The 22,083-nt window shown below is 46.9% G+C and overlaps 2 protein-coding genes across 2 annotated transcripts; one reads left to right on the top strand and one right to left on the bottom strand.

The window, feature by feature from the left end:
* Window positions 1-10,085: 10,085 nt before the first annotated feature.
* On the bottom strand, window positions 10,086-12,455 carry LOC100542519 (rho-related GTP-binding protein RhoB). The gene has a single exon (XM_010707976.3). It carries the CDS (start codon window positions 12,147-12,149, stop codon window positions 11,559-11,561), a length of 591 nt encoding a protein of 196 aa, XP_010706278.1. The 5' UTR covers window positions 12,150-12,455; the 3' UTR covers window positions 10,086-11,558.
* A 4,711-nt stretch (window positions 12,456-17,166) lies between these two features.
* On the top strand, window positions 17,167-21,103 carry LOC100542834 (ras-like GTP-binding protein rhoA). Its single transcript, XM_010707975.3, has 3 exons — window positions 17,167-17,523; window positions 18,102-18,693; window positions 19,523-21,103. The coding sequence occupies exons 2-3, from the start codon at window positions 18,104-18,106 to the stop codon at window positions 19,542-19,544; spliced, it is 612 nt and encodes a 203-aa protein (XP_010706277.1). The 5' UTR covers window positions 17,167-17,523; window positions 18,102-18,103; the 3' UTR covers window positions 19,545-21,103.
* The last annotated feature ends 980 nt before the right edge of the window (window positions 21,104-22,083 follow it).

Genomic DNA, 22,083 nt, shown 5'->3' with positions numbered 1-22,083 from the left:
TAGGACGTTTCTACATGTCAGGTTCTCCACATTACATGATCAAAAGGGGGAAGATAAATCTCCCTTCACAACATCCATGCAGAGCACAGTTGCCTCCCAGGCACCCCTCTGATGAGAAAGTCAGCTCTTATGAGGCTGAACGTTGCCAGTGGCTGGGAAGAAAATAATACAGAAGCCCAGTAAGATGTCCTTGCCTTCCAGGTGGCTTTATAGCAGCCATGGCTGCTGGAGGAGAGATGAGGGTTTGTAGATCAAAGTAAATTCTTCTTACTCAAGGTAACAGAGAAATGGAGAGAAAATATGGACAGTTCTTGAGCTTCAAGGAGTTTGTTTCCATCCCATCCTTTTTAGTTTAAATGTCATTTCCAGCAAAAATTCCCATGGTGTGAGGAGGAAGGGAGATTGAAATGATGTTCAGGTGAATCCCTCACACCAGGAATGCAACCTTGAGTTCACTCAGCCATGGTTCTGTGACAGTAACTCTCCCAGCCAAGCCACTGAACCTGAGGAAGGTCCTGTAGATAGAAGAAAAAGAAGTGTTTTGGTATGAAACTCAGGCTGTGGTCTCTCCAGCTGCCCCTTTGCCACCCTGAGCTCTTTCAGGCAGAAAATCAGTCCCATCTGAGGATGGATACGGTTGTCTTCACTTTCCTCTTCCCTTCTGCTGCGGTCAGCATAACCTAACAGAGCACCTGTATTTGCAATGCATTGTTCCCAGATACTGACCGAGTACAGTATAAACCAAATATTGGAGCAGTACTGCTACACAGCAGAGCATGTTTAACGGGGCATAGTGACACATCAGAGTGATGACAAGTCCCTGTTGAGACTGCAAGGAGTCATTCCAGTTGGCAAAAGCTGGAGCTAATAGAAAATCAGGAAAGCGCTGCAGAGGCTGAGCTGTACTAGAAGGTCACTGAGTGGAGACATCACTTCTGCTCCAAGACCTGCAGCCATGACCACCAGGCACAAGGCCCACCAGCCTGGCAGCACCTTCCTTCCCTTCCTTCTGTGCTCAGTCTGCAGTGGTGGTTGGTCTGGCTCAGGCACAAGGCTCACTGCAATATTTGCAAGCAGACACCACAGTCATGTTTGCATGGCTCTCAGGTTAGACAACAAATACATCCCAGCTGAAGAGAGGTTTTCCTTCCTGTCTGTCTGGCTATGTACATTAGCAAAGGAAAGCTTAACTGGGACTTTAGATCTTCATTTTTCTGTTACGCTTGTCCTATCACTAGCTCCATCGCTAAACTGAAAACTGAGGCATTTCTTGTGGCATCCAAGCTGCAAATTGGAATGTCAAGGAAAATGAAGACTTGTAGGGTTGTAATTCCCCATGAGAAAAGAGGGGCTGCTTCTATAAAACACTTCTGTCAGCTGCTTAGAAAGCTTTCCAGCAGGTTCAACTTCTAAAGAAAGAATTTATAAGCGGCGATGACTGAAATCCAAAATTGGAAAAAATGGGTAGCAGCCTGTGCTTAAAGGGCTACTTTGGTCCCAGTCAATAATAACAGTAATGGAGAGGCAGCAAGTATCCCATACATAATTCTATCAGCTATCGCACGTACAGGGTGAAATCCCACCACAGACCCTGAGATCATAGAATCACAGAATGGCTTAGGTTGGAGGGGATCTCAAAGACCACCCAGTTCTAACCTCCTGCTGTGGGCTGGTTGCCACCTACCAGATTAGGCTGCCCAGGGCCCATCCAACTTGGCCTTGAGCCCCTCCAGGGATGGGGCATTCACAGCTTCTCTGGGCAGCTGTGCCAGTGCCTCAAAACCCTTTGAGTAAAAAATTTCTTCTTAACATCTAGCCTAAATTTCCCATCTTTTAGTTTAAAGCCATTCCCCCTTGTCTTGTCACTATCAGACCACGGAGAAAGTCAGTCCCCCTCCTTCAAGTACTGGAAGGCCAGCATGAGGTCTCTCTGGAGCCTTCTCCAAGCTAAACAAAGGCCAACTCCCTCATCCTACTTTCACAGGAAAGGTATTCCAGTCCTTTGATGATTTTCATGGACCTGCTCCAACATCTCTGCATTTTCTTGTGCTGGGTGCCCCAGGCCTGGACACAGGACTTCAGATGGTTCCTCGTGAGGGCAGAGTAGAGGGGAACAGTCCTGTCCCTCTCCCTGCTGCCATCCCTCCGTTGATGCAGCCCAGGATACTGTTGGCCTTCTGGGCTGCAAGCATGTACTGCTGGTTCATGTCTAGTTTTTCATCCATCAAGACCTCCACGTCCTGCTCCACATTGCTGCTCTCAAGGAGTTTTTCTCTCACTCTGTACTCATCCCAAACCTGGGATTGCCTTGACTCAAGTGCAACACTTTGAGATCCCTGCCCATGGCAAGCTGCAGGTCAGCCCTTGGCATCAACACCTGGCAACTGAGTGTCCTACTTTCTCTCAAGGAGCACTCAGGGCTCAGCACCCATCTGGTTCAATACACACAGCGGGCGGAAATCCTAAATGAGTGGCCAACCTTTGCTATTCAGGTAGGGTAGCAGCACTGAGCAAAGGGGTGGAATGTGTCCTCAAGGTCCCAAAGAAACCACAGGTTGTTGCAGAAGAGGCTGCACTTGCTCTGCTCACTGTTTCTTCCCTCCTCTTGCAACTCAAGTCATGCAGTGTTCCCCAAATAGAAGTCCATACCTTTTCACCTTCAGAGCTGGCCTATTTCTGCTCTCTGGCATTCAGAAATAAGCTTCGCTCCCTCCCAGGAAGGAGCCACACTATAAATATCTCTGTGCAAGTTTCCTGAGTCCAGACATTTCTCACAGCACAGCACTGCTGCTCTTCCAGCATCAGTAAGCATGGCTGCTTTCTGCGGTGCCTTTAAAAATGTCATTGAGCTGCCACAGCCCTGCCGAGAAGAAATGGGGACTCATGCAGGATCTGCAGCCATGGTGGCACAACTGAATTTTGCCTTTAGGAAAAAGAAAAGCCAAGGGGCGACACAAGGAAAGTGAGAGACCTGTGGGTCCCACGCAGCATCATGGAGCAGGGTGGCCCTCAGCCTGCAGTCAAAAAGTGGCACTGCAATAGAAATACAAATCCTATAATGGAGACGCGGTGATGCAGAGGAAAATGTGTAGTAGCTGGACCCATGTGGGAGGGAAACAAGCTAACTGGTGGGTGGGATGGCATCTTCACACTGAGCTATCTCTGAGCAATTTCTACATGACCTCCTTGCCCACTGAAAAGAAAAACCTTTCCAATGTTTCCTTTCCAACCTAGGTGATTCTGTGACTCCACATGATGGGACTCAAGTCAGTTTGACAGTTGACTTTACCTTAAAAGCCCTATCTAATCTAAATGATTCTGTGATTCTAAGAAATGCTGTAAGAAGAACAATATGTGGTAAGGGGAAGAAAGAAGGATGCAAATCCAGTTCCTTTCCAGCTGTTCGCTGATTCCATGGTTCTATTTCCTTTGCCTCACATTTTATAGGTCCTGTATGTAACATTAATTCACTCATTGAAAAGAGTTACTTTTTCTCCCTCATTTTAGAGGAAGAAAAAAATCCCTTGTGAGACATCTACAAAGAAACAGGAGGAGAGGAAGAGACCTGGGATCTCCTTAACCTCATTTGCTTATCTACAAGGAAGAAAACATGAACAGGGAGAGGCAGGAGTTTGCTCAGCTGGACTGAGCTGAACAAAATTATATGAGAGCAGGGCAAATTCAGTGCCAGCAGTGTCTGTGGCCAGATAAGAGAAGTGCAGAGATGCAAATAATGGTGCCACATTTTATCCAGGGCTGACTGAGATCTTGGCAGGGGGGTTACTGGTTTCATGTGGAATGAATGGACAGCTCACATCTTCTTGCACTGCTTGGCTGCAGACCCAGCGGTGCCCAGGTGACCGTACTCCGCTTCCACACCGATGGCTTCAGAAGGACTGCAGTTCTTCCTCTTGTACATAAGCCCAAGATAGATTAATGGAGTCTTCTCCTGATTCAGAGAAAGGAGAGGAACTGGCCTGAAGGAAAAGCAAGAAAATCAGTCTGCCACAGTGCTGCAGGGCTGTGCATCCTGCCCCCTGGCTCCCACCAGCTCAGATCTTGCCATCAGCCCTCCAAACCAAGCACTGAAGCTGCCAATGTGGGCGAGGGACCCAGATTCACAGAGCAGCAGATTTCAGCCTCGGTGGTTTGCCTGGTTTGTCCCTCCTGGCATGGGGCAGAGGGAAGGCTGCAGGAGACTCTTGCAATGTGAGGCACCAGGACAGCACAGAACCATGCATGTGCCAAAACTGAGGGGCAGAAAAGCTTGCAAAGAAGGAGGAGGAGAAGATACGGATCCTGAAAGTTTATCTCTGAAAAAAATTAATAGGTCATGCAACTTGCTTCCAGAGCTGATTAAACCACAGACTTAGCTTGAAAAACAAGCAATCCTCTGCACACACTTCATCATAAGTTTACCCAGGAACCATCCATCCTTACACTGCTGCCTGCAGCTGGAGCAGGGAAGGAGGCACACACCTCGGTGGGCAGCACGCTTCCCCATGAGTGATTTGTTGATCTCAGAGCAAAGCTGAGTTCCTGAAGGTGTAGGAGGAATAAATGTTTTACCAGTACAGTCTAGCTCCATCAGTCCTGATCACTAATAGGCATTTGCAGACTTTCGGTGCTGTTTTCAGCTCCTCGTTTAGAACAGAAAAACAAAGCTGCCTTCCACGACTGACAGCTATGGAAAATAAAAACAGCTGTTTAGGCCACAAAAACAGGCCCAGTGTGAGCACCAGCAGTGACTCAGCTCCCTCTCCCCTTCCCTGCCCTGATTTTGCCTCACTGCTGGCAGAAGGCATTGGCAAGGCACAGGCAGTGAGTGGGGCTCAGGTGTTGAGCATGGCCCCGTATCCCCTGGCTGCATCTTCCCCACACGTGCCCTAGGGTGCAGCTGCCCACATCGTCCTGGTTGTCTCCCCTGGTTGGGAAGAGCATGTTACATTTGTAGCCATATTGTTCCTCAGAACAAAAGCATCGTTAACACATGTGAGTGGGTTCGACAGAATTAATAGTCAAGATTAATAGTCCAAGAGCTTGTCTGCTTGTGCTTAGACTGCACCACAGTGATGATGGATCTCCTCTAGAGATGCTCAAGAAAAAAGCAGGGACTGAAACATCTCCCTAGAAGGCCAGCTGGAAATTTTCCATCCGTTAAGGCTGATTCACAGACCGGAGCGTCCACGGCGTACAGTTCCTCCAAGAACATTTAGGAAAGGTTAAGAACACAGGTGCTTGCCAGGACAAGTAACACTTATCTTCTTTCTGAAAAAAAAGGAGAACAGTCAGACAGGAATTACTGGGAGGTGCACAAGAAATGTGTGAATGTCAGTGACAAACACACTTTTCTCGGCACAAGGTGTGGGATTTGAATGCCTCCCACTTAAGAACTGATTTGATCCGACAGCTCCTTTCAGTTTGTACAGACAGGGAAAATTCGCATCCAGTGATTTAGCAACATGCTTTTCCTGTACTGGGGGAAAGCTTTGTTAACCTTGGCATGTAATGAGTGGGCACAATCCACAGGATGGAGGTCAGACTTTAAGTGCAAGAAGGTAAATTGTTTGAAATACAAAAAAAAAGGCTCAATAGCCTTAGGGGAGATGTCAGGAAGTTCTGCAGAATGGTTGTGAAGGTTACAAAGTCTGGAAAATATAAAGCCTGCAGGTATTATGGATGAAACAATGAACCACTAGCACAGTTACTTGTGTATGATTTTGCAGACCTATCTTCTGTCTTGACAAATATCACCCACCTACAATGGCTGCTCCAAAAGTAATGCCATCTATTTATTTACATGGAAACTACATTGGATACAAAGAGTACAATAACACCATTTGATAGAGCAAATTCTCAGCTACAAAACACTGTTTTTCAACACAGTCATCGCCATTAACTATTTTCACCACCTATGAATAAGAGCCTGCAAGCTCTGCTCATAAAAATCTGCACCAGTGGAGGCGATGCCACTGCTGTGGTTGCCACTGCTGAAACTCACTGCCAACCGCCTCACTGTGCTCATAGCCACTGTTTGGTCTCCAGAAACATTCAGCAAGTGTCAATGAATGCCTATGGGTGCCATTTTTTCCACATGTTGGAATTCAGTGACACACTTTTGTTTCATCCACACTTCCGTGTCAGACGCCATTCTGTCAGACCGCCCCTCTGCTGCCACCTGTTACACAGAACAACATGTACTGGGATATTCGTAGGAAAGTTCAATCTCTGCTGCCATATCACCAACATCCACTCCTGATGTAGTGGGCCAACATAATAGGAGGCATTATTTTCGGAGTAGCTCTTGTAGTTTGTAAGGCAGCCACGTGGAAATGCCTAAATTAAAAACTGCTAATAAAAAAGAGCATGCACTCGAAATATCCTCTTGCCTGTGGCTGCTTCCCTGGCATGATGATGGACTAAGAAGATTCTCAAGCGAAGAATGTGTGGAGGAAGAATGGCTGTTCATTAAACCCATCGGCTCAGCTGGAAAAGGCAGAGAAGCCCCCAGGTACCAAATCCCTACAAGTCTGAAATGTTGGCATTTGACTCCGAATTTCACACGGCAGTGTGAAGAGCTGAGCCCACCCAAGAAGAGGTGCTGCCGTGTGTGGGAGCCATGCAAGCTGTCAGCATTAGGCAGACCTTTGCAAAATTCCTAGCTGCGAGGCAATTACTACAGTTTGCTTCCCTTCTCACCTTTTTACTCGTATGTGTGTGTCTTTGCCTTGCCAGCTCCTCACTGTAGTTAATCCCTGGGAATGCTTCCAGGGAAACCTGCAGTCAGGGGCAGTGTGAAGTGTTCAGTGCCATCGCACTGATGTTCAATGGGGCATGACTGGCTTAAACCCAAAACATGCCAATTTTCTTTTTGGGATTAAGCATAGATATGTGTGTGTGTGTTCATCTTTCAGTGTGGCTGTACAGCTTCTATTGTTGATGCTGTTAGATGTGCACACCAAGCAGTGATGTTCCTCCATACCTTCATTTAGTCCTAACTGGTCCTTCCATTTCCCCTATTAGGACAAGCTGAGAGCTGGGGCTGCTCACCCTGGAGAAGAGAAGGCTCTGGGGAGACCCGATAGTGGTCTTTCAGTATGTAAAGGGAGGCTGTAAGAAAGAAGAGAACAGACTCTTCAGCGGGGTCTGTTGTGAGAGGACAAGAGGAAATAGTTTGAAACTAAAAGAGGGAGATTTAGACTGGATCTAAGGATGAGGTTTTTTACAGTAAGGGTGGTGAAGCATTAGCACAGGTTGCCCAGAGAGGTGGTGGATGCCCCATCCCTGCAGACACTCAGGCTCAGTCTGGACAGGGCTCTGAGCACTGCTGGAGCTGTAGGTGTCTCCGCTCATTGCAGGGAGTTGAACTAGTTGGCTTTTAAGGGTCCCTTCCAACTCAAATAATTCTATGTCTCAATGATTCTAATCTTAGCTGTTCATTTACAACATTAAAAGGCCTGGTCTGAACCTCACTTTCTTTCCATGGGAGGAGAAGAGCAGCTGCCACCAGGCAGGTCAGGCTGCCCCAGAGAAGGCTGTGCAGCAGGACCTGGTTGTGCCACCCCAAATTGTGCAGCAGGAAAAGCCCCAGGCAGCAAGAACTACACGATCAAAGCTCCTTGGATACAGAAGCTAAAAAAAAAAACAAAAGCTTGGGAGCAGAAGAAAAAGGCTCATCTAGGGCCCCCGGGGGTCCCCAGGCTTCCATCGCCCTCCCCTTCCCAGGGGAAGGGACATTATCGTGCAAATGAGCCCACCAGGAAACCTACTTTGTTTCCAAATTCCTCCCTCTAGCCCTTGAATGCGGATGAGGATGAATGACCTGAAAGCAACGGAATAGAGAGTTTATGGTAAAATCCCACCCTCTTTGTCCCCTTTAATGGGAACGGGGATTTTACACACACTGCAGCTGGGCTCGTGATGCCGTGGATGAGCCATCCTCATAAACTTCCTCACCCTGATGCGGAGTGGTCGGCCCAGTTGTAGCGAGTCCCACTGGTGCCTTGTCCTCTATCCTTCCAGCAGCTCAGCTCAGTGGGCTGCCAGTGCCAGTTTCTATCCCTGATGGTACAAAACCAGCAGCACAACCAAGAAAGAACTGGGTGTGTTCATGCTACAGCTCACTATAATCTGAAAAATGAAACCAGGCTTTTTTTTTTAGTTTATTTTCTGCATTGGAGGAATAAAATCCACGAGGGAAGTACAGTTGGTGACCAATTAGTAAATCATCCTCTAAGTACTTTTTTTCCCCCTCTTATTACAGGGAATCTGTGTCCATTCGTTGCTGAGTTGCTAAACCAGACTTGCAAGCAACTCCATGTACTGTAAGGCACATGGGGCTAAATTACATTATTGCTGCAATACCAAAAAGCTACATAAGAAGGCATCGTTTCAAATCCTGCTCCCACTTACACTAACGCAACCCCATTGTCGTATGGGGAGCATGAGAGTTTTAAAGAAACTGGTGTTTCAGTTCATAGCATAACAAGGGCATCACAACCCCTTCTGCCAAAACCACCCAGAATTTTCACTGACTGCCTTCCTCTACCAAAGATGATTTGTCACGTTTTGGCACATCCTATTGAGAATGCTTTCTAACTGAAGCCTCCATGTGACATAAGGACTACTTACCAGCTGCTGTTGGTGTATTTCCACAAGGGAAGAATGGTACAGTCAGAGAACCATTTCCAGGATTTGCTGCTAATGATGTGCTGGTATCACCATGGGGCAAATTCCCCAGGGGAGCTCTTGCCAGAAGAAACTCCTTTTGCAGATGCTGACCTTGGCCTTAAGAGGGTGAAGGAGGGTGCAACCTTTCCTCAGCTTGGGATGTCTGCATGGGCCTGTGGACAGGGCAGAAAGAGCCTCTGAGTGCACACGGAGCGTGTGATGAGTTGGCTGTGGAGCTTCTTCTGGTGCCTTCACTAATTGCTGCCTATGTCCTGTCCTCCAGGCAGAGGACTACAGCAGACAAGCTGTGGAAACAGGTGGACACGGGGTGGGTGACCAGAGGAACACGAGATAAAGGACCTGATGACAGCAAGGTGCGGGTCACCGGATGAAGCCAAGCTGTGGGACCAGCTGAAGACAAGCTAGGGTCCACGTGAAGCCAGCCTGATGTCTGAATGCAATGTGCAAGTCAGCCCGTCCCAGGCTTGGGCCCCTGCTTTGGCTCACACCAAAGCCCAGCCCGGCCCTGAGGCCTGGTCACCTCAGCAGGGCTGAGTCAGGGCCGGTGGGATGAGACACATCTTGCATGGGTAATGGATCCCAGCTGGGATCCCGTGCCCTGACCCCAATGGGTGGATTCCTACAGGACTACCTCCCCTCCCTTACAGCTCCACAAGCAGCACAGGGAGCTCACGCTCATTTACAGCTGAAATGGGCTTTCTTAGTTTCCTCCCCTCCAGGCAAGACACTGTAACCTTAACTTGGGCAAAAGTCCAATTTGAAATAATGAATGTAATTAGCTTGTAAGCACCTCAGTGGAAAATGTTGGTAGAGCTAATTATACAGAGATGCAATGCTACGTCATTTCCTAGTATTTAAAATACAAATATGTTTTCTCTTTGGGGATGTTGAGAAGACGACTTATCGCTGCAGTCTAATAGGCTCGCAGGCTTTGCAGCTGTTGCAACTGGTTTAAGACAAAGGTTCCCTGCGCTGATTTTAATATCCCTTATTGGCATTGTGTAGAACAACATTAGGCTGTGTAAGGCCTGGCTCCAGAGCTCTCTGCAAGGACAGGCGCTCTATGATCCTTTTGAAAGGTCCCTCCCAACTCAGGATATTCTATGACATCATGATCTATGATAGCGGCCCTTGAAACACTACGAATTCAGGGATTTAATTCTTCTTCTGTTACCAAAAGATGTTTTAGGACCAAAAAAATGATTGTAGGTTTCCCAAAAAGAAACACCCACGGCCCTGAAAGCTGCCCAACAGGTATTGTCAGCCAGTGGAAAAAATACCAGTATCAGCACAGGGCAAACTCACCTAGCTCACCAGCATTGGGGTGCCTTGCTGAAACTGCTCCAGCCCCACTGAGGGCAGCCCTGAAAATCACAACACCGCTTTCTCATAAGTCAGCATAGAATCTTTTAATACTTTACATAAAAAACTGCATACACAGTTCATAGTTTTTATGTAAACATCATATACATCTCAGTTCTCGCCATGGCAAATTCTTAAAAACAAACAAACAAAAAAAAAGTCTCAGTACCACTGTTAAGGGAAGGAGAGGAAGGAAACAAACAAATGGGTAAATTTGTTCTCTGAACCAGAGAAACGCAGTACTATTTTCACCTGGGTCTGCTACCCAGTGAAAATAAGTTTTAAATAAACCTAAGTTCTTTAATCTGCCCTTTAGTATTAAAGTCTGATGTACTCAATGCGTAAGGAACAGTGCTTTCGTCTTTTTTCCAAGGCAAAAGAAATACAGTGATTTTAATTACTCATGCTGAAGTCACAATTTACAACAAGGCCCAGATGAGGTTACTGAGTAAGAATGTTTCCAACACTGCAGTGTTGGATGTAGATACAAGCACATTGAGTATTTAAAAAAAAAAATCCAAGTTGTGCAAAGTCATTTCATTTCAAAACAAACTTTTAAATAAATCCAAATCAATGCATTTGCAGAAAACAACATTAAATGAAGGAGCAGGCACCAAGATCATAATATGGCAATATCGCTCCATCCCCCTCGCTCACCCATCCCATCCATCAGGAGGACATTCAGCAAGGAGGATGGAGCAGCCCAGCTTTACTTCCCAGCCTGGTGACTTCTGCAGCTGGAGACAATTCAAGGCTCGTGTCACCAGCAAGCATCGGTCATGCCAAAGTGTTCCTTTGCACAACTAAGTCCCAGCTGGGCACCCCCTCCCCACCTCACTTTAAATAAGCACCCCCTGCACTACCCCAGTTTGCACAAGACAGAAAATTAAATTATATACAGGCTTTGCTTGGAATGAGCCTCCACTCCCAGTCCAGGTCTTCAGGGCCAACTTTGACAGCAGGTCAGGTTCAGGCCAGAACACCCGCAGGAGACGCTAGGATGCCTCAAGCAGCCCAAAAGATGCAGCCTGTTCCCCAGCTCACCTGAGGGGAGGCACATGCTCACAGGAGGCAGAAGTCCCTTCGAGCATCTCAGCTCCACCACTCTCCTCTTGCAAAAGAGAGGAGGCCATCTGGGAGCTGGGAGCCACAGGTGGTGGGCGCAGATGAAGAGCTGGGTGCAATGTTTGCTCAGTCCAGTCTCAGCAGCTTCTCGTTGAGAGTCAATCAACTTGAAGGGGCCAGTGATGGGAGAATGCTTCTCCCCACCCGATTCCCAAGACTCAGGGCATGCAACCCTCCCCCCTCCCTCTGTCCCCAAGGCTGAGCCAGCACAACCCTTTTCGGCTAAGGGAGCGTGCCCCCTCCCTTAATCCCCACCCCCATTCCCTGCCAGCCCCCAGCAGAGGGGACAGGCAGATGCTGTGTACATGCATGCCCCAGCTCCTCTCCGCCTGCCAACAGGTGACCAGGCGCCGTGCCCAGCGCCGCGCTCCAGCCGCACCCTATAGGACCTTGCAGCAATTGATGCAGCCGTTCTGAGTGCCGTAGCGCTTCTGCAAGGCAGCCCGGGTGGCGGTTTCAAAGACTTCTCTGACACCCTCCTTGGTCTTGGCCGAGCACTCCAGGTAGTCATAGGCCTGGATGCGGATGGCCATGGCGCGGCCATCCTCAGTGCGCACCGGCTCCTGCTTCATGCGGGCCAGCTCGTTGCGCACGTGCTCATCGTTGCGCAGGTCTTTCTTGTTGGCCACCAGGATGATGGGGACGTTGGGACAGAAGTGCTTGACTTCGGGCACCCACTTCTCCGGGATGTTCTCCAGCGAGTCCGGGCTGTCCACTGAGAAGCACATGAGGATCACATCCGTGTCTGGGTAAGAGAGAGGGCGCAGGCGGTCGTAGTCCTCCTGGCCGGCAGTGTCCCACAGGGCCAGCTCCACCTGCTTGCCATCCACCTCGATGTCGGCCACATAGTTCTCAAAGACGGTGGGCACGTAAACCTCAGGGAACTCGTCCTTGCTGAAGACGATGAGGAGGCAAGTCTTGCCACAGGCGCCGTCCCCCACCACCACCAGCTTCTTGCGAATGGCGGCCATGGCCAGGCTCGCCAAGCTGGCCTTGCCGTGCAGCAGGACGATGGCAGGGCCCTCCTCCCCGCGGCCGCCGCCTCCCGCTTCTTCTCGTTTCTCACAGGGCACCGTGGCGAGCCGGGCCCGCGCAGGCAGGCTCCCCGAGCTGGTACCGCGTCTCCGTCCCCTGCCTCGGGACACGCTTCGGCTGCCGGTCCCACTCGGCTCAGTCCAACTCTTCGCGAGGGAACCGCCGCAGCTGCCGGCCAGGCCGCAAAGGAAGAAACCTCTCCGCGCCTCTCCGCGCCGCCACTGCCGCAAGCAGAACGCCGGCGCTGCTATTTAAAGGCTCTCCGACTTTCCTAATATAGCCAGCCAATGGGAAGGCAGGGAGTGAGGTCATCCTCGGCGGAGAGCGTCACGATTGGCCAAGCCCTGCGGGCGGGAGGCGGGGCGCGAGGAAGGAGGGGGCGCGCGGCGGGGTTGAGGGGCCCCGAGCTGAGGGGCGGCTGAGGGCGGGACGGGGGAGCGCTGGGGGTGCTGGTTGTGAGGCGGGGCTGCGGCAGGGCTGAGCTGTGGGGCTGAAGTGCTGAGGAACGCGGGGGGGGCTGTGTGCCGGACCCCCACGAGGGCTATGCGACAGGGCAGCCCCCGACACAGTGTTCCGGAAGGCAGCCCTGCTCCTGACGGGCTCTGGAGTGGCTCAGCACAGCTCGCACAGCTCGCACAGCCTGGCATTCCTGGTACTGCCGGCGGTACAGCTATCGCTGTTGGCTGGGTGTTGTCTCTCAGTACTGAACACCTTGCTGCTCAGGGCTAGGTCCGAATCCTTTTGCTCGACAGCAAAAGAAGAAAAATGGGAGATTTGAACACTGTGTTTGCTGTTGAGAATTGTATTTTAAAACACCCACTTAAAGACCAAACACGCCGTTGAGGAAATCAAATTGCTTAGCTTGTGACTTTCAGTGGAGTGTTATGGAGGCATGTGTTAATGGGGCAAGTGGATCGCTTAACCCTGAGCACTGAAATGTAATTCATCCCCTGTGAGATTTTTCGTAATTCCCATTTCTCCCTGTCAGAAGAGCGTGTCTCTGTTTGCAGATGGATGGATGCGTACCTGAACTTTGTACAGCACCTTTCATGCAAAGTGAACCTAATGAATTTAATTGAAAAAAGACTGTGAAACTGTGGCCACAATCATGGTGTTTTCACATACCTTTGAACTGCCAACAGGCTCCATTTCTGATTTCTGTCATCCCTTTACATTTATTATCACTGCTCTCAATTGCAAACTTTTCCCAAACCCTAAAGAAGTCAGCTGCATTGAAGTCTTCTTTTCCATGCTGGCACGTCCTTTCCACGAGGAGCGACTGAAGGAACTGGGGAAAAGGAGGCTGAGGGGAGACCTTATTGCTCTCTTCCAATATCTGAAAGGTGCTGACAGCGAGAGCAGGGTTGTCTCTTCTCACTGGTGACAGGATGCTTCAAGTTGCACCAGGGTAAGTTTAGGCTGGATATCAGGAAAAACTTCTTTACAGAAAGGGTTGTTAAGCACTGGAATAGGCTCCCCAGGAGGTGGTTGAGTCACCATCCCTGGAAGTGTTTAAAATCCGTTCGGATGTGGTGCTCAGGGACATGATTTAGTGGAGGGTTGTTGGAGTTAGGGTTCTATGGTTAGATTGCGGTTGGACTCGATGATCTTTAAGGTCTTTTTCAACCTGAGCGATTCTATGATTCTGTGATTCTATGATGAAGCACAAGCAACATGTAGCTATTTTCTCTATAATATCACAAGCATGTACAACCCTTTTAATGGACAAGCTGAATAATGCAAATCTTCGTGCATTTTGCTGTTTTCCAGTTACTTTAATCTCTTCGGAAGTGGCGGTTGGTTCGGTTCCCCGGAGTTCGGTGCCCCCTGGTGGCCGCTCTGCCGCCGAGGATGCTTACCGTCCCCGCTGCTCAGGAGCTGCCGAGCCCGGCCTGCCTCTCAGGCGGCTGCAAGAGAAGCTGCGGGTGCCTTACAGCTCGTGGGAGGTGCTGCTTAAAAAATGCTTTTGAATTCGATTTTATTTTTATTCCTTTTTTTTCCCTGTTCTCTGCAGGGAAGTTGGACTAGATGATCTTTAATGCTGCCTTCCAACTCAAACGATTCTGTGATGAATCTGTGATTTGAGTTTTGGGTTGCACGAGGAGTCGTGGCTGAATATTTGATGTCTTTTCATCAGCACAGCGCTTCATTAAGCAGAAAAAAAGAGCCACCCGAATGAGTAGTTATGTTGATCATCTTCTCTGTGCTGTGCCATGAAAGGTAGGGAAATAGGTAGCTTATTCATATCAAAGCACACGGCTCTGTTGTTCACTCAGAGTGCTGCTAGCAATTATCTGTGTGCCTTAGTGTGCAGAAAGCAAACTGAAGCAGCCCTCATGCATACCCCTTAACTCTTGTAGACTTCAAGACAGGGTGGCCTTATCCAAACAGTCTGCTCATCTCAACTTCAAAGCTGGGCTCAGGAAATGTTCTGAAAAGGTCTGACTAACCCAACTCATACCCACAGCAGGGGTTCTTCTAATTGCAGACACAGTTCCAGTACTCAGTTACTGGAACTTACTTCATTCAAGACTAGGTAAAGTCTTCCACACTGAAGCCAATGGGCCCTAATTAAGACTTAAATGCCTAATACCTGTTATTTAATAATGGCCTGGGTTTCGTAATTACTGTAAATTTGCTACCTTTCTACTACAGTGTATTCTGCCCATAAATGTCAGAAAGCCTCATCATCAATTTCCCCAGTTTGACTTTGCACTGAAGTTGCAGCAAGCACTGTGTAGTACATGCACTGAGCTAAGTGGGAGCAAGAGGGCCTTAATATATATATTTTTTTCAGTTATATATGCTTCTCTTCTCTGGAGAATCCTCTTTTCAGCTCACACATAAAAGCCTGAAAAGAGTCAGTTCTGAGAACAGTGGAGATCAGAAGCAGAACTGTACATAGGAATCCTTCCCTTTCACCTGCTTAGACCAGGGAAAATGGGAATCTGAACAGCGTTACAGTGCTGTGAGTGCAACAGAACTGCAGCAATCCTGGGACTGAACACAGAGGATAATAGCCTGCTCAAGTACTTAGGCTTCTTTCTCCGGGTGTTTACAGAGAACAGAGATGGAAAACCTGGAAAGAAAAAGGCTCTGGGCTTTCTTCTCACCTAAGAGATTTTTTCACAGGACCAATTCTGCATTCAAGCATAGCTGTGGTCTGGAAGGCTCCAAGAAGTGTAGCCGCTCTATGTTGTAATTTTTACATTTCCTGCTCAAATTTGCATGATATGCTCAGCTATACTTCTTAAAGCAAACTGAAACTTCCCTTCCAGTAATCCCCTAATGCACAGTCTCTAAGCAGAGAATTTATTAGTTCTGCTGCACCACATACATCTGTATGACTGATGAAGAAAACATGAGCAAGAGAAAAAAGACACCACATCTTTGCTTTTATTACTTGTGCAGTGGTTTTGAGATTAAAACTCAGCCTTTTGGATTTTTACTTGATCTAAACCAATTGGCATTTTTTTATTGTTGAGAAGACAATTTCAGTTTATTACTGGAGATTGTTTCCAGATTACATGCCTCCTCCCTGTTCTTTCTGCTAAACAGATTTTCTAAATGGCGTGTCTGTAACTCAGATAATTTATGTTCATGTATAAATCTGCACCAAAAGCATGAAAGCTCAGTGGGGAAGGTGATCTTTCTCCTTTTTGTCAATAAGTAGGCAAGTAAGTACATTGCCTGCTGTGGCATAGCATGCTGAGGGAGCCGTGTGTGCCAGTAATGGCATACTGAGTCCTGCACGCTGACTCGTACTGTAACGCTAGCAACGAGCATCCTGCAGTCCTCATGCAAAGCTTCTTAGTGAAGGGAGGGAAGTAAGAGCTTGTTAAATGCGAGCAGTTCACAGTCTAGCTTGTTGCAAGTCAAAGCGAGTTCATTGCCTTCTAATGTCGCTGCTGAAAACCTGGATTTAACTCTCAGATTCCTTTGTAATCAGTGCAGTCAGTCAGGAGGCCAGGCTGATCTACCTAGAAACTAGAAACTGGAATGCCAAGACACAAAAAGAGAAAGTGAAGACCTGTGCGTTTTTCTTAGGGTAAAAGGGAAACACAAGTGAAAGCACATCATCCCAAACAGGAAATGCCTTTGTTATCCAAAAGAACTCTGCAGGACCCACTGGCATTGCTCTTCTAGGATGTAAGTAAAGATGCCAGAATCGAATGACTTCCATTTTGTCAAGTTTCTCTGACAAGATTATCAGACTTTTACTTGAATGGGACACAGGAAATATTGTCTGGCTGAGTAAAATTAGACCACCGTAGAAAACTGATTGCCTTCTGGTCTCCATTCTCTCCAACAATAATAATAAAAAAATCACCCTCAGTTGAAGAACTTGTCTGTTGCTCTAAGATATAAATGTGCTGACATAACTGTGCATCAGTAGTTAAGTGTCTGCATCACCAGTAATGCCTCTGCAAACAGTTCTCTCTGCAGAGAGACCAAATTAATCCATCTCCGGTTCCCTTTGTTCTCAGTTTTCAGTGGATGTAAACACCTTGCAGTCTTTGTCTACCAGGGAAACTGAGAGAATATAGGAGAAATGACTTGTCCAATGCTCACAAGGCATCAGGAAGTTCAGTTTCCTCTCTAGGGTCCATGATAGTATCCGTAACACTAGACAGTTCTTTCTTTTTAGACAATCCAGATGATGTATCTCATTTTGCTGCTTTGGGGATGATAAAACACTGGAAATGGCTGCTCAGAGAGACTGTGGTCTCTCCTTCCTTGTCAGTATTCAAAATTCAACCCTGGTGGAGCACAAATCATCTCCAGAAATCCCACCTCATCCCTTTTTTGATTCTGTGGTTCATTACTGTGGCACGCCTCAGCAGATCTGAAAATCTGAGGGTCCTGAGGGTCTGGCTGACAGATCTCCTTCTCTTTTACTCAATAGTACCATCAGCCCCAAGCCCTTCAAAGCGGTTTGGCAGACTTAATACTGAAATGCTCACTCAGGATGAGTCTTTTGCAACAAGAATGAGGAAATTGCCAAAGCAAACATGCTATGGTGTGTCCATGAGTTGTGTAACTTCCACTTTGTTACCAGTAAAGTAAGATTCTTTAAAAAACAGTGTCATTGGGTTCTCTTTGCTGATTGGTTGGCCATATTAAGAAACATCAACTCATCCCTTTAAATGCAGTATTCACTGAGACAGTATTTGAAGAGTGGTAGTAAGTTCTCTGTAGGGCAGAAACAATGACCTAAGGAAGGTGATGCAGCAACAATATTTGAAGAAACCAGTCTCATGTGGAATATCAAGACAGAGAAGATTGATGCTGGAAATCTAAAACTTTCCTGTAAGTCTAAAACTTCTATCTCATGTAAAATGTCCATGAATATATTAAGAGAGAGAACTCTTTCTTAACACTCATATAACAGCTAATCTATGAGCAAAAGCAGCATGGATTTATGCAGGATAGCTGTCACCATTGGCAGTAACCCACTAGCAGACAATAGCAGGAAAAATGTAGACAATTTGGATAGATGTTCGGTGCAGTGTTCTATGCTCCATTTCACTCACAAAATTAAGGCATTCAGTGTAGAAAATGAAATCTGTTATGGACTGAATATTGACCATAAATAATGCTTGAGATGATAAAACAGAAATATAGGACACTGCAGGAATCTTGTAATGCCCAAACTTGGTTTACATATTCATTTTTGGACGTATAATAAAGCAAAGTGCTTCCAGTTTCAGAAGATTCTAATGCTAGAGAAATGAAAAGGGCAAAAATCAGGAAACAAGGGTAAGACAGAAGTATAGAAAGAAAAGAAGGAGAGAAGGGTAGAATTCCAAACTAATGGGATTCCCTCTCCTCTTTTACCATCCACAAAAGAAGAATAACTCCTTTTGTACTTCATCTTTCTTTTGAAGGAATGGCTGCTGCTAGGAGAAAGCTTACTGTAGTTGGAGATGACTGCTCTGGTAAGACGTGCCTCCTCTTCGCTCTGCGTCACAATCAGCTCCCCACATTCTATGAGCCAACCCTGTTTGACACGTACGCCACTGACATAGAGGAAGATGGGAAGGAGATGAAACTATTTCTGTTTGACGTGTCGGGAAAAGATGAAGCCAGCTACCGAAATCTCCGCTCAGTGTTCTATGAGGACACCAACATTGTTTTAATATGTTTCTCAGTGGACAGGCCTGACTCACAGCAAAACGTCCTTGACTTTTGGGTTCCAGAAATCAAACTGTTCTGCCCCACGGTTCCTATTATTTTGGTGGCTACCAAGATTGAACTGAGGGATGATGAAGGTATCAGGAAGAAATTAGCTGCTCAAGGCTATGAGCCAATTAACACTATAGAAGGAAAAGCTTTAGCTGCCAGGATTGGGGCATATGCTTACCTGGAGTGTTCTGCCAAGACAAAAGAAGGTGTTGATACCGCCCTGGAGATAATTAGCCAATGTGCATTAAATGAGAAAAAGAGGAGAAAGAAGCACCAAAGGTCCTGCCAAATTCTGTAAGAGGCACAAATATTATTTTGTTTTTAGTTTTCATTATGTGGAAGAGTGAGTAGATGTCTTCGATGCTGTTGTGTGGGTGCTATAAGGGCTGTTTTTATGGTACAAGGTGGAAAAAACATTTATGTGGATGGAAAGTCTGCAAAGTCTCTCACTTGAAAAGTTGGATTTGTTTCCTTCTCCAAAGCAGGCTGAAGAACACAATGCCAGGTTTGAGCTGAGCACCAGTCTTGAGAAATGGAAATGAACAAGCTACAGTTCTTCACAGAGCTGTCTTGGTCGAGGGAGATGTGTACAGACTGGGACAATCATGAGTGCATGGAAGTCAATGAATCTAATCATCACTTCCCAGTAGCAAGGCTTGGTGGCAAGCAGCTGTGCTGAAAAGGTTTACTAGTGTGCATTCCCTTCCATACACTTCTTTGAAGGATGCCCTTAGGGAATAGAGTCACTACACAGACGCTCACATACACATGTATCCAGTAGTCTGCTGTTCTAATAGGAGTGGCTTTCTGACTGGCAGAACAGGTCTGACTTTTTGCAGGATTCATTCACAGATCTGACTGGCTTGGTTCCATAAATGCATTAGGGATGCAATGTATAGTATAGGGTGCAACAAAGGCAGTGCTATTTACTTCTTCAGGCACAGGTAAATTAGTTTACCCAAGGAACTGGGATAAAGCAGCCTGGCTCTCGAGTTAAGATCCTTTTCTTAACAGAATTCTTACCTTAAAATGAGAGAGGCAAAGAGACTTGACTTCAGTGTCTAAAATTCTTTAGAAGTCTCCCTGGTTTGAGCATGTCTTAAATCTTCCTACCTTTCCTTAGCACTTGCAGGCTGAAGACATGAAGTAAAAGGACAGCTACACTCTCTGCTTTGCAAGTCATTGACAATTTGGAAAGAGACTAAAACATGCTGTCAACCTAAGCAGAGAATCTGAGGGAAGCACAGAGACGAGGCAAGATGGAAAGACTTTGGGTGCACCTCCATACTCTTCCCTTCTCCGAAGCACCGTTTGCTGCCAGTCCAGGGAACTGGTTTACAGACTGACATTAAAGGTGCAAGTCTGGGAGATAGAAGATAATGTAACTATGGGATTTGGAGACAGATGCCATAACAGAAAATGAACATAAAAAAGTTCAAAGGTAAACTCCTGATAAAGGGACAGGGCTAATTGAGCATAACTGTTGTGAACTGGGAGAATGTGGAAGTGCAATACTTTCTTTTGCTGACTTACCTAGTGATGGTTTCATCACTCAGCAGCTTGTCTGAAGTTTCCCAGGGGAAAACAAGACTAAACACAAAATGTTACGCTGATTATGCAACCTGCAGCTGTACCCTTAGCAAACTAGTTTTCCCAGATGACAGACCTAGTAAAATACACACTTCATATTTTTCTTGCCCATTCTTCCCACCAACATTTGTCTATTGATGGTAACATGGATAGAAATACCAGAGTTGGCCAGGTATTATTGAGTGGGTTGCTCCTACTTTTTAGTAGTGGGTTTGAGTAACAAATGTTTTAAGGATGATGCTTTACATTTCCAAAGAATCTCTGTGCTTTGTTCAACTTGAATTATGAATCCATCTCTTGGTGATAAAAAAGTGTTATTTCCATTTTCAAAACTGAGAAACTTAAATTGTTGCCTAAAGTAAGTGTGAACTGTCTACTACATGGAGTTCCTGTTTTTCTTTACTCATTTTCTTCACCCTTTTCCTTTTCCCTCCGGAGACAATTTTGCACCTCGATTTCTTCCCCTCTCTGTAATAATCCCCTCTATGCAACTTGATATTGTACACAAATTTAAAACTCTTTTCTCCTTCCTCCTTGGATGTGTGTTCTGTGCATAAGTGCTCTACAGATTCAGGTAATAACATACATTAGTGCATTTCAAAGAGCTGTATTTATGTAGATAGGTTTAAATTGTTATTTCCATTTTATATGCGTATGTGTGGGTGAGGAGGATTAGACTGCAGATAGGTTAAAGAACACAGGTGTCTCATGTGCCTCTGATGTAGGGTATTAAACTGGAGAAAGACCACTTTGCAAAGATGCTAAGCACTGTCTGCTCCCACTGCTTGGAAAGCACAACCACTGGTGAATCTGAAGCTACACTGCCTGCTGCTTAGTAGGACATGGGCCAGCATACTGACTAGTTTTCAATCCAAGAAAACAAGGAGTTTTTTCTTGCGGAGGGTGCTTTGCTCAAGAAAAGAGTAGCTGGTCAATGGCTCTGTGTCCAAGTGGAGGTGAGGCACAAGTGGTGTCCCTCAGGGATCCATCTTGGATGGTGCCCTTCAGCACCTTTATCAGTGACCTAGGCAGTGGGATCGAGACTATCCTCAGTAAGTTTGATGAAGATACCAAGCAGAGTGGTGCAGCTGATAAAACAGAAGGAAGGCATGGCATCCAGAGGGACCTGGACGCATTTGAAAAGTGGGCCCATGTGAACATAATGAGGTTGAACAAGGCCAAGTGCAAGGTGCTGCACTTGGGTCGGAGCAATCCCAGGTACGAGTACAGATTGAGAGAAGAACTCGTTGAGAGCAGTGCTGAGGAGAAGGGCGTGGGGGTTCTGGTGGATGAAAAGCTGGACACAAGCCAGCAGTGTGCTTCTGCAGCCCAGAAGGCCAGCGGTATCCTGGGCTGCGACAAAAGAGGGGCAGCCAGCAGGGAGAGAGACAGGACCATTTCCCTCTGATCTGCCCTTGTGAGGCCCCATCTGGAGTGCTGTGTCCAGGCCTGAGTCCTCGAGCACAAGGAAGACGAAGAGCTGTTGGAGCAGGTCCAGAGGAGGGCCATGAAGATGATCAGAGGGCTGCAGTACTTCTTCTATGAAGAAAGGTTGAGGGAGATGGGCTTGTTCAGCTTGAAGAAGAGAAGGCTTTGGGGAGACCTCATGGCAGCCTTCCAATACTTAAAGGGAGCTTGTAACAGGAGGGAATGACTTTTTACACTGCCAGATAGTGATAGGACAAGGGGGAATACTTTAACTAAAAGTGGGGAGATTTAGATTAGACATTAGGAAGAAATTCTTTACTCAGAGGGTGATGAGGCACTGCCACTGCTGCCCAGAGGAGCGGTGGGTGCCCCATCCCTGGAGGCGTTCAAGGCCAGGTTGGGTGGGCCCTGGGCAGCCTGAGCTGGTGAGTGGCAATCTTGCCTGTAGCAGGGGGTTGGAACTGATGATCTTTAAGGTCCCTTCCAACCCAAGCCATTTAACGATTCTATGAAATTAACTGAATGTCCGTATATCCCAACAGGGCTATTTCAAAGATGAAATACTTTCTTCTCCACAACAGGTTAAGATGTATGTCCAATTAAAACAGCAGGGTACATTTAAACTGTAATATGTGAGTAGGATGCTATGCATTGCAATTAAATGGG

This window comes from Meleagris gallopavo, chromosome 2 (assembly GCF_000146605.3).
Source record: "Meleagris gallopavo isolate NT-WF06-2002-E0010 breed Aviagen turkey brand Nicholas breeding stock chromosome 2, Turkey_5.1, whole genome shotgun sequence".
Classification (NCBI taxonomy): Eukaryota; Metazoa; Chordata; class Aves; order Galliformes; family Phasianidae; genus Meleagris; species Meleagris gallopavo.
This window is presented reverse-complemented; position numbering and strand designations above follow the sequence as displayed.